The sequence below is a fragment of the Chelonoidis abingdonii genome, chromosome 1, assembly GCF_003597395.2.
Source record: "Chelonoidis abingdonii isolate Lonesome George chromosome 1, CheloAbing_2.0, whole genome shotgun sequence".
NCBI classification, from domain to species: domain Eukaryota; kingdom Metazoa; phylum Chordata; order Testudines; family Testudinidae; genus Chelonoidis; species Chelonoidis abingdonii.
The window spans coordinates 74,256,101-74,267,055 of record NC_133769.1 but is presented as its reverse complement, the minus strand read 5'-3'; the positions used below and the strand labels follow the sequence as shown (position 1 = coordinate 74,267,055).

At 38.5% G+C, this 10,955-nt stretch overlaps 1 protein-coding gene across 13 annotated transcripts in view; it reads left to right on the top strand.

Annotated features, from left to right (window-relative positions):
- OSBPL8 (oxysterol binding protein like 8) overlaps window positions 1-10,361 on the top strand; it is a 217,522-nt gene extending 207,161 nt beyond the window's left edge. For all 13 annotated transcript variants that reach the window (XM_075066678.1, XM_075066671.1, XM_075066673.1 and 10 more), the window contains 4 exons: window positions 69-156; window positions 563-668; window positions 1,338-1,443; window positions 5,290-10,361. In XM_075066678.1, the coding sequence (XP_074922779.1) occupies window positions 69-156; window positions 563-668; window positions 1,338-1,443; window positions 5,290-5,425 (436 nt within the window). In that variant the 3' untranslated portion in view covers window positions 5,426-10,361. The remainder of the gene's footprint in view (window positions 1-68; window positions 157-562; window positions 669-1,337; window positions 1,444-5,289) is intronic.
- Window positions 10,362-10,955: the final 594 nt, after the last annotated feature.

Sequence of the window (10,955 nt, the reverse complement as noted above, 5' to 3'; positions counted from 1 at the left end):
TAACAGGAAAATGAAAATGCCTCTAACTTTTTATAGAGTAACACTGTGTTCATTCTTTTTCTGTGTAGAACCAGACCATGGGATCCACTGAATGATATGATACAGTTTGAAAAAGATGGTGCCATCCAAACAAAAGTCAGGCATCGGACACCAATGGTACATTCTGGCTTAGTAATTGTTCTCAGTAAACAGTGAGGTCAGACACTTGCAAATGTCAAGTTATAAATCTAGAATTCATAAAGCACTAATGTGGTTCTTCACCCGTGTCCTACAAAGGTGTAGTTCAGTCAGCCCCTAGCCTCTCACTCTCCTGCTGTTTGCTATGTAGGAAAACCGACATAATTGGATAGGTATTGAAAGTTATATTACCTTAATTCCACTTACAAAAAACATCCACACTTATTTTAATTAGTCTAATGTAAACCTCTCCAAAACCTCTAGGATATCATTTTCAAATATTAACTCAGGCTTCTAACACACAGCCATTATTATAATAAAACAACAGCTTTTTCATCAGACTGTTTGATTCTGTGCATATAAGTATTATGTGTGTGAATTGCAGGTTAATGTTCCAAAAATAAAACGAAAGCCAACCAGTCAGTCCAAGAAAGGAGAGTGTGGATTCTCTTCCCCAGAACCTGATAACCAGGACTCCTCTGGAAGTGAAGGTAGGATAAGCTGCATCTGTTTGGCAAATTACATTGCTTTTCTGTTCAGTTAGACTGAGCACTGCTACAGTACAGTCATGCATTTACTTTCCTATTCTTTATTATCCCAAGATATTTGTGGTATAAAATAACTATTGGAATATGATAAGTTACAGTATAGTGCATTATTACATGTCTTCATAGAAAGACAAAAATGCATAGCACAAGAAAAGCAGGTGGCCCATGGTGTTACTAGTGAGATATCTGAAACTTTCCTACGTTTATAAACATAGGGCTGTAATTTAAGTAGGCTTTACTACTATAGTTAGTACTTATGGTACTACTATTGTGTTCGTTCACTTGTAAACAAAAGGATTAGTCTCTTTGCATTAAGAAAGCAGCTATTTAAATATATAGCTCAATAGACTTATGTAAGAATGAAATGTGTAAATAATTGTTGGCACTGTTTATAATCTTAAAACTTCTGTACTCAGTTGAAAAAGATTAAACACTTCACTTGTGGGCTTCCCGAGATATAAGCGACTGGAACAAAGCTTTCAGCAGGACCTCAAATTGGAGAATTTCACCTAACTGTGTTTTCCAAATAGTTTTATCATAGGATTAAAGGAGTTTAGATTTGGTTAAAGTAGTCATTCTAACCTATTGCATCTGTCTGGCATATCTTCATAGCACAACTACTAAAGCATAATACAAGAATCAGAAAGAAGGGGGCAGAGCTTGGTGAACTACAAAGTGCCATTGAATCTATAAAAGAAACACAAGAAGACATTAAGAGGTAGTGTTCGATGATGATATTTTAAAATAGATTTTAGTGCATCAGGCTTGTTCTGTTTGAAATAAGCTAGGAATATAAACTGTTCTTATTTAATCTTCCTTCACTGGTTTAAGTATAAATACATCAAAACAGAAACTTCTGCTAAAAATTGACGTTTATTGTTTTTGTCATGAATTCTGCTTTGTATAATATACTCTGGAATAGTTCAAAGAAAATGATACTGCTGCTTGTAGTGATGCAGGTCTCACCCTTGCAGTGCCTCCTACTGGTCATCTCTGGGAATTAGCATTTCCAGCCTCTGGAGTGCCCTCTGCAGGCCGGTATCCTGCTGCTGCTTGGCCCCCATGTCCCTCCCAGGACTCGGGTGCAGGACCAGTGCAAGGAAGTTTCGTGCCCTAGCCGAAACTTCCACCTTGCTCCCACCCCAGCTAACCCTGCCCACCCACCCCACCCCCCGTGGCAGCTAACCACATGCGCCCGCCGCTCCCACCTGTTGAAAGCCCTCCTTCCACGGCAGCTAACCCAGCCCGGGGAGCCCCCCCATGGAAGCTAACACCGCCCCCTTCCACGGCAGCTAACCCCGCTGGGGGAGCCTCGCCTGAGCAGGCTTTTAGGTGGTCTCAACCACTAGGCGCCCTAGGCAGCTGCGTAGTTTGCCTAAATGGTTGTACCAGCCCTGCTCAGGTGCCCTATTATCTGGGGTGCTGCCCCCTGGTCTCAGGGTCTGTGTTTTTAATTTATTAGGGGAGTTGCACTCAGAGGATTGCTATGTGAAAGGGGTCACCAGTACAAAAGTTTGAGAGCCACTGCTCTGTGTGGCCTTGGACAAAGCTCTGCAGCCTGGGGAGTTGCCAGCCTGGAGCTCCCCAGCCCCTCTGGCCTTTCCCCAGCCCTTCCTTATTCTAGGTACCCTGAGCTTCCCAGCAGCCACCCCCACCCCTCTCCCTCTCCCTCTCCCTCTCCCTCTCTGTCTCTCTGAAAGCAGAGAGAGACTCTGCTTCCTGGTCCACTGCCCTCTTATAAGGGCCAGCTGTGGCCTGATTGGGGTGTGGCCAAGCTGTGGCTACTTTCCCAATCAGCCCAGGTTTTCCCCTACCACAGCCCTCTCCCAGGGCTGGTTTAAGCCCTTCAGGGCAGGAGCGGGGTTACTGCCCTGCTACACTGCTCTAACAAGCCTGATTACTTCATCTCAGATTCAGAAACTGGGTAAATACAATGATTAATGCAGATCAGCTTCACTGTGTGTTTGTCAAATTACAAGTAGGTTTACTGGAAATAAATACCATGGGAATTCCATATTTAGCACAAATTTTGGGTCACTGGATTTTTTAGTATTTCCATTGTTTTCTGGAGTATTTTTTTACAGTTTCTACCTCTTTCATACGTGAACCAATGCAGTGTTTTTTTTTATGATACTGCAGAGGGATTTTGCCTAATTCTTATCATTAGCATATTAACCGTGAAACCGAAGGATGACTGTTTAAAAGTCAATATGTTTACTAAAATAACCAGTAGTGAAACAGTTAAGAGAGCGCTCAGGAGCCCAACTGCATGCCATCTTATTGCATGATTGGGTCCTAAATGTCCAAACAAATATTGAGATTTATTTACTTGTTGGACTATTGCAGGAAGAGAAAGGCAAAAGCTCTCTGGGAATTTGAAGTTTACTCAGGGAGAGATGATATGGAGATAGCTGTTAATTTAAGTGGGAATGAAGGAGCTCAAGGAGGGAGAGGAATTTAAAGAACGATAATTTAAAAAAAATAGACTGAAATAGTCATTTATTTAAAGCTACTTATTAGCAGATAACTTACTACTACGGTTGCCAATTTTGGTTGGATGCATTTCTGGAGATTTCATCACATGGCATAATCTTTAATTAAAGATTCATCTTTAATTCCTAAAGACTCCATGACAATCCTGGAGGGTTAGCAACCCTATTTACTATACAACAAGTCACCTAGAATTGTAATGTGTGTTGAAGAAATGTACTTAAATTTCCACAGATTTTTGAATTTTCTGCCAAATCAAGGAAACGACCTCGTTCTATTGATCCTAGTCACAAGGCTTTTTTTAATTTTTAATTTTAAACAATACAGTTTATCTCTCTTCATAAATTTATAAACACCCCTTTATATGTTTCTTGGCTGCAAAAGAGAAATTCCACAGATTCGATGCTGCATTAAATACAGTTCAGCAATCCTATTTTAAAATAATGGTAGAATGATAGAAATTGTAGGATGTATAATAAATGAGGAAAACTGAAATTTTAGAATTAACCTGATCTTAATTGCCTTCACACTACACAGCTGCATATTGCTAACTGGAAGATTACTGATTTTCAGTTGTGGTATGCATGTGTTTGAAATATGTTGTACATCAACATAAAGTTACAGACTGCTTTGCAGACACTGGGATTAAAACAGTTGTCTTATTCTAATAGTTTGTGTATGCATTACTTTGAGATTGACAGTCTTTTTTTTTTTTTTTTTTTTTCATGATATCCTCAATAGCCAACTACAAAACAGGGTTTGCATTGTTTAACTTAGGGGTCGGCAACCTTCAGTGCGTGGCACATCAGGATAATCTGCTGGCAGGCCTGCCGAGCATTTGGTTTTAACGGGTTGACTCCAACAGGACATGCTGGCACTGCTTCCTGCAGCTCATTGGCCATACGATGACCAGATCACCACACTAAAATATCGGACACACTTGGGTGCATTAGCCCTGCCCATAGTCCAACCCCCACTTCCTTCAGGGCTCCGTCGCCACTCGGCCCCAGTTCCGCCCACACCATGCCCTTCCTTTCATCCCCTGTCCTCCTACGTCCCCCCCCACTGGCTCGCCCTGCCGCTCGCCACTTCACCCCCCCCGCCCGGCCACTCCCTCCTACGGCGCCGACTTCCCCTCTGCCATGTGAATGCTCACCCCCCGGCCCCTGCACTGCCCTCGCCCTGCCCTCATTCCAACCCCTTCCCCTAAGTTCCCGCCCCTGCCCTGCCTCTTCTCCACCGCTTCCTCTGAGCGTACTGGGTACCCGTTCCTCCCCCTCCCTCCTGGAAAGCGTTAAGTGCCGCCAAACATCTGTTAGGCAGCGGGAAGGACTGGGAGAAGAAAAGGAGCGGGGATGCAGCGCACTGGGGGAAGGGAGGGAGAAGGACGGGGGAGCTTGGTTGCAATTTTTCCCCATGGGTGCTCCAATCCTGAAGCACCCACGGAGTCGGTGCCTGCCTCTCGCTTGTGTCCTTACCTGACTATCTGGACAAATGGTGTCCCGATAGTACATTGATTGGGATGGGAGACAAAGGGTTAAATATTGGGACAGTCCCAATTTTATTGGGACATCTAGTCACTCTAATTGGCTGGGAACAGTGAACCGCGGCCACTGGGAGCTGCGGGGGGCCATGCTTGCAGAAGCCCAATGTAAACAGAATGTCTCACGGCCCCCAGTGGATTACCCTGATGGGCCGTGTGCCGAAGGTTACCGGCCCCTGATTTAACTGAAGAAAATATGTTCACTGGTATCTGTTGAACATGAAGGAAAATGCAATACTTGACTCTTTCTGCTTTGCCGTATTCTTACTTGCAGACTCCAAGGCCTTCAACAAATATGAGGAGTTTAGGATGAGAAATGTTAGTTTCCTGCCATTTTATTTCTCATTTGAGGTCTTGATATTGTGTATCTAAAAGCCGAGTAGAATTACATCAATTAACCATTTCTCCAAAAGCTGACAGAAAATAGCCTCTTGATATTTCATGGTGTTCCTAACAGAAGTCAGATAATGTAAGAAACTGTTTAAATCATCTTGATGCCCACTTAAGAGAGTTTCTTTTTATATTTTATAGGGATATTATGGCTCTACGGAACCGTGTTACTTCAAATTCACCACCACTGGAAAACAATTTCTTGCAGCTTAAGCACTATGTCTTTATTTTTCTCATGGTTCTGATGCAACTTATCATCAATTTCATGTTCAAATAGAAGGTCTGAACAAAACTCTTTGAACTGGAATACTTACTGGGACCATATTTTAAGTTGGTTTGGACTTTAAATGATGCAATATTATCTAAAAGAGCCCTGTAGTTAAAACTTTAAGAACTTCACCTCAAATCTTTATGTGTACATGGATCAAGATCTGTCATATTCCCGCCTAGCCAGTTGAAGTGGGAAATGTGTAAGTGCCAGTACTCTCTTGCTCTTTGTATATGCCTCACACAAACACAACAATAGCCTTCTATCTATAAGATCTCATAGGCTGTACTAACAAATTTTAGTACAGACAATGTCAAACTCAAAATTCAGAAATCTGTTCCTCTCTCAGTGGGGACATGTAATGTCTATTGATGAAGATAAATTGAGAAAAGAACAAACAAACAAACAAATTTAACAATTTTGTAACAAAATAACTTCTGAAGTAACCAGCTTTACTATTTTATTGAAAGTACTGTATGGTGAAATGTGTTTCAGATCAAACACAAAAAATACGTTAGTAAGCACCATAAGTAATAAGAATTGGCTCAATGCAGAGTTGAAGACTTTACCTGAAATCTTTGTGTTTTAGTGCTCTAATTTGGGAGGAGGTTTTTTCTAAATATATGGCAGTATTTTAATTCTAGATTATGGTGGTGATATACAAACCACTAGATTTTCATGGTTGGCCACTTCAAACCTTTTTATTAAAAACACTGGCTTACGTTGTGCATAGAATGAATTGTACAACTGTACAGTACCCATAACGACTACTATGTTAATGGTCCACCAACATTTCCATTCATAATGTGTCAGGGATTTATAACTATGTAGTTAATTTTTTCTCAGTTTACTAAACTTGAATTAAATTGTGTGGGCACTTCAAATAAGTTGAAGATAAAGACTACTGCTATCAAATGGTTTATCTGATGTTGCTGTAACTCAGAAAAAAATATTAACATGCACAGCTGTGTTAAGTGTGAAGGGCTTGATGTTAAGTTCCAAAATGAAAGGCAGTTTAGAACTAAGAGTTCAGTCCTGCTATTAGAATACCACTGATAATTTTATAAAATACACAGCAACAAACCTTAGCTGTTTAAGAGCAAGATGAAGCCTAAATCTTCATTAAATTCCTCCTTATTGCAGCATATGCACACCATGGAACTCATCCCGATATTCCACAATTGGACAAACTAATAATACAGAAGTTGGACTTGGATTTTAAATGTGACTTTTTATTCTAACATGGTTTTCCTCTGTATTGGTATGTTTCCAAACAACTAATTTTTTTTAAGCAAAATTGTTTAGATACGAGCATTTACAAGGTGAGATCTCCCTTCCTCCTCCCTCCATTTTGACCCATTTACACAAGTGAAAAGGGGCTCTAGAATCTGCCCTGGGGAGACCTGCCCTGGTGTAGATGCTGTGGAAGACAGCCATAAGGCTGTTTTCCAAGAAGCCCCTCTCAAGTCTTGGCATGTTAGGGGGCAGGGCCACAGCACCGCAGAGATTCTGGGCAGTGCAGTGGCTGATGCAGCAGCCTTTCAGGAATGCCCTAACTTAAACAGGCCCCAGGGCTCTCTTGGTAACACTGTGGGCCTCTCCAGCCCCTAGAATAACCCATGACTGGCAGGATGCAATGGTGTTTTAAAGCCACCTTCCCTTGTGCTGAGAGTCCTGTGCTCTACCAGTCTCATCCAGTGTTAATGCAAGTAAAATTTAGTTAGATTTGTGCTTTTGTCTAACCAACTTTTATCTTCCTGTGTCCCTAACGTACAGTTTTCCCCACTCCTTTATTGCCACCACACGAGACAAATTTTACTCTTTAAGCATCCTGCTTACATTTGGTAATTCTCCACTCCTTGTCATAATGTAGTTTTGTCTTGAACCATTCTCTACAGCACTGTTCTTTAACATGACTATAATATGGACTGGTGTTGTGTACACAGGCACAACCAAATTCTTGTAACGTGGTTGGAACACTGTCTGTTATGCCTTGTGATTACATTTTTAAAATATAGAAAGAGCTTTACTCTAAAGAGGAAAGAGTTAATAAGTTCCTAATAGAAACTAAAGATGGCAGCTATATATAAAAGGTTAGCAGTCATAATATAAAGGGTGGGTTAAAAGATGAAAACAGAATGTTGTAATACTGATTTGACACTGCCAGCATTCGAGAGATTGTCATTACACCACTCACATAGAGAGATCTCTTATGCAGATCTGTTCCAAGACCTGCAGTGTAGTTGGTATACTCATATAATTTGTGCTATACATGACAGGGACACATAATACATAGGCAAATATGAGAGCTAACTAGCACTACACCAAGAATTTGGGCAGTAATATTAGATCCCTGAGATATTCCTACAGTTTTTATGTGTTGAACCTTATATTTGGTAATAACTTATCTAAATTTAAAATGAATGTTTGTTAAAAATGTCCATCTTGCTCAGTATTTATGTTTTTTACCGTTTTTTCCAAGGGCAGTTAAGGAGAAGCCCTTTACAGATATATTTTTTAAACTGACTTTAATTTAGTATTGATTTGAAAGCATATATAGAACTGCATATTTATACTCACGCTGCCATTGTATATGTCAAAATATTGTAATCGTTAGCTGACGGTGTTTTGGCCCACATCAGAATACATATGTGCACACCATATATTCCATATTTGAGATCCTGCCCACTTCAACTCTTTTGTGTTTTGCATATGCATATACTTGAATAAGATTGAGCTAGACAAAATGCCCTTACTTACATACAAGATTCTTTTTCTCCTCTCTCAATATGTTTTTAGAGCCTGACTATCTAAGATATAAGAGCTGTTGGTTTAATTCCTGTCCCAAGAGGCAAGAGTACTTCATGAAATTTTTTAATGAAAAAGTAAAGCAACAGGTCTGCTCTTAGGTGTATTTATTAGTCATATTCTAAAAAGCACATGCACTGAAAGCCTGATAATTCCTATTTTGCTCTTCTTTGTATGTAATTCCCTTATGTGAGCAAAAAAAGGAATTTATTGCCTGATTTTTAGGGTAAGGTTGATTACAGGTCAGGTTTATAAAGCCTTTTCTTAATACATAATTAACTTCATATTTAGCCATGATGTGTAGTTGATCTTGAAATATTCTTTACTAAAGATTATCAGTTTTCTGCACAGTCATAAAAACTCTGCTTGTACAGTTTGCAGATATCTGAAGGCAGTAGCCTCCTGCTAGATTTTAATATTTAAAACAGAGCACTTGTTTTCTCACTTGATTAGATTCTTTATTCTTTTTTCTTGTACAGGAATTAGGAAATACTCTGAACTGATGGTTGTTGCCATGTGTTTTTTGATTGTTTTTTAAAATGCACTCTAAGCCTTTAATTTGCCACTTAACTATTGTAGTTAGGTATAATTGACCTACAAAGAAAATAAGCGTCATGTGAAGAGCATAGTTCCAGCAATACATAATGTTTCTTGTATTTCATATGTTGGTTATTTTTAAAATAGTTTGCATTATTTATAAGGGTGCAGCATGTCTTCTTTTTTTTTCCTCCAGATTAAATCCTGAAAACTTCATTTTATTGTTGTCTTGTAAGATGTTTCATGGATTTTTACAGTTCAGTGCTCTTCTGTGCCTTTGGGAAATCCTTGTCAGTTTAATGTTAATGAAACTAAATTTGGATTCAGTGTATTTGTCTAGCATAACTTGGTGGTGGTTTTTCTTAAAAGCCATTATTTCATCACCTAGTTTTCTTTTTGTAAACAAGAATGCTGTACCCTTATGAAAGTTTGACTAATCGTATTTCAAATATATCCTGAACTCTTTGGACATCATTGCAAATAGATATTTCTGAGTATTATAAACAGTGCCTTCTTGATGGATTTCACACTGTTTTGAGGTGTATAAAGAAAACTTGTCAAATTTGTGCCATACATACAACTGACCTTTTGTGGGGGCTGTGTTTTTGAAGACTACCTTTCTCCCTTCATCATATTTTTGAAATCACTATATAAAGATCTGTCTTTCCACTTCTATTTCAGTTTTCTAGAATTTCTAGCTAGTGAGCAGTGTGTCTGGTCTTCGCTTTTTTGGTCTTCCGTACAATGAAGCTGCAGTACTTTGTTTGTGATATTACAGAAATAGCCATAATAAAAGTTTAACATCACAGACAGATTATTTTGGCTTTACTTTGTACTTAACTAAATTTAATCGAGAAATTAACTGATACAGAGAAAAAAATGGGGGGAGGAGAGATTTCCAAGGGCACAAAGGCAACAAAGCACCCAACTCCCATTCATGTGTCTTGAAAATCTTCCCTTTAAGCATGTATACCTTTTTAATTATCTAGCCATTTTGTACAAACTACAAACCAAAGGTATATTTAACTGCATGGGGAAAGTGCTCTTTAAAATACATAGCTTGCCACTATTACCTAATTCTTCATTTTTCTCTAGTTTCAGAACTTCAGGTAACTCAGATTAGCACATTTTTATTATGTTACATATTGTTTGAATTTTTGTACTGTTACATTTTTTTTAGAAAATTGAAAATGGACTGTTATACAAAAGCTGTATAGAACCAGTGTTTCATTAATCCAATTCACAGAATATGGAAAGAGCCAGATCCCATGACAAAAATGAATGTGAATGTATGTACTAAAATATTTATATAGGAGAAAAATCCTTTATTCCTGTATGTTTTGTTTCTGCCTATATCATGTTAAAATTGCTTTAGTATAGTATTGCAAAGGTTATTTAAAAAAACATGCTCCATGTAGTGTGATAAGAACTACTATGACTTCTTTAGAAAGATCCACAAGTTTTGACCATATTGCATGCTTAAATGTACATCTGAGTTCAGCATTTTGTTAAATGGCCATTTGTAAATTAAAGTACTACCACTGGTCAATAGTTTTGTATGACTAATGAATAGAATAAAGAGATGTCACCAACAGCATAAGCACAGTATACTGAGTCATGTTTATGTGTCTGACACCATTACATTAAACAGATGATAGGAATGGTACTGAGAGGAACACTTAGAATTGGTTACAGAATCATTTATCCCTGGGTTTCTGTTGCTCCTTATTTACTTTATATTTCTGGTTTCTGATTACAGTTTTAGTATTTGGTCTGCCTATAGTATCTATTGTAGATATTTTACTGTGGTAAGAGTCTTGCAAAATGAAGCCTCTGTAAAGAGATCTCTGGCAATTTAACTTGTACTGTTTGTTTGTTCTGCTTCTGCTAGGATATCATGTTCTCATTTTGATTAAAATTTCCTCGGGGACCATGTCTTGGCACTTAAGTAATTAGACCAAATATTATAAATTATGTAGTAGGCTATTTTGTGGTGGTTTTGCTCATTTGGTGTGAAGGTTAGTATTAAGATGTTGCAGTGATTTTACATATATTAAGGCTGTCAAATAATTGTTTTAAATAATCACAGTTAATCACAAGATTAAAAAAAATCGTGATGCATCACAGTTTTAATTGCACTGTTAATAGAATACCGATTCAAATGTATTATAAATATTTTTGGATGTTTTTTTCC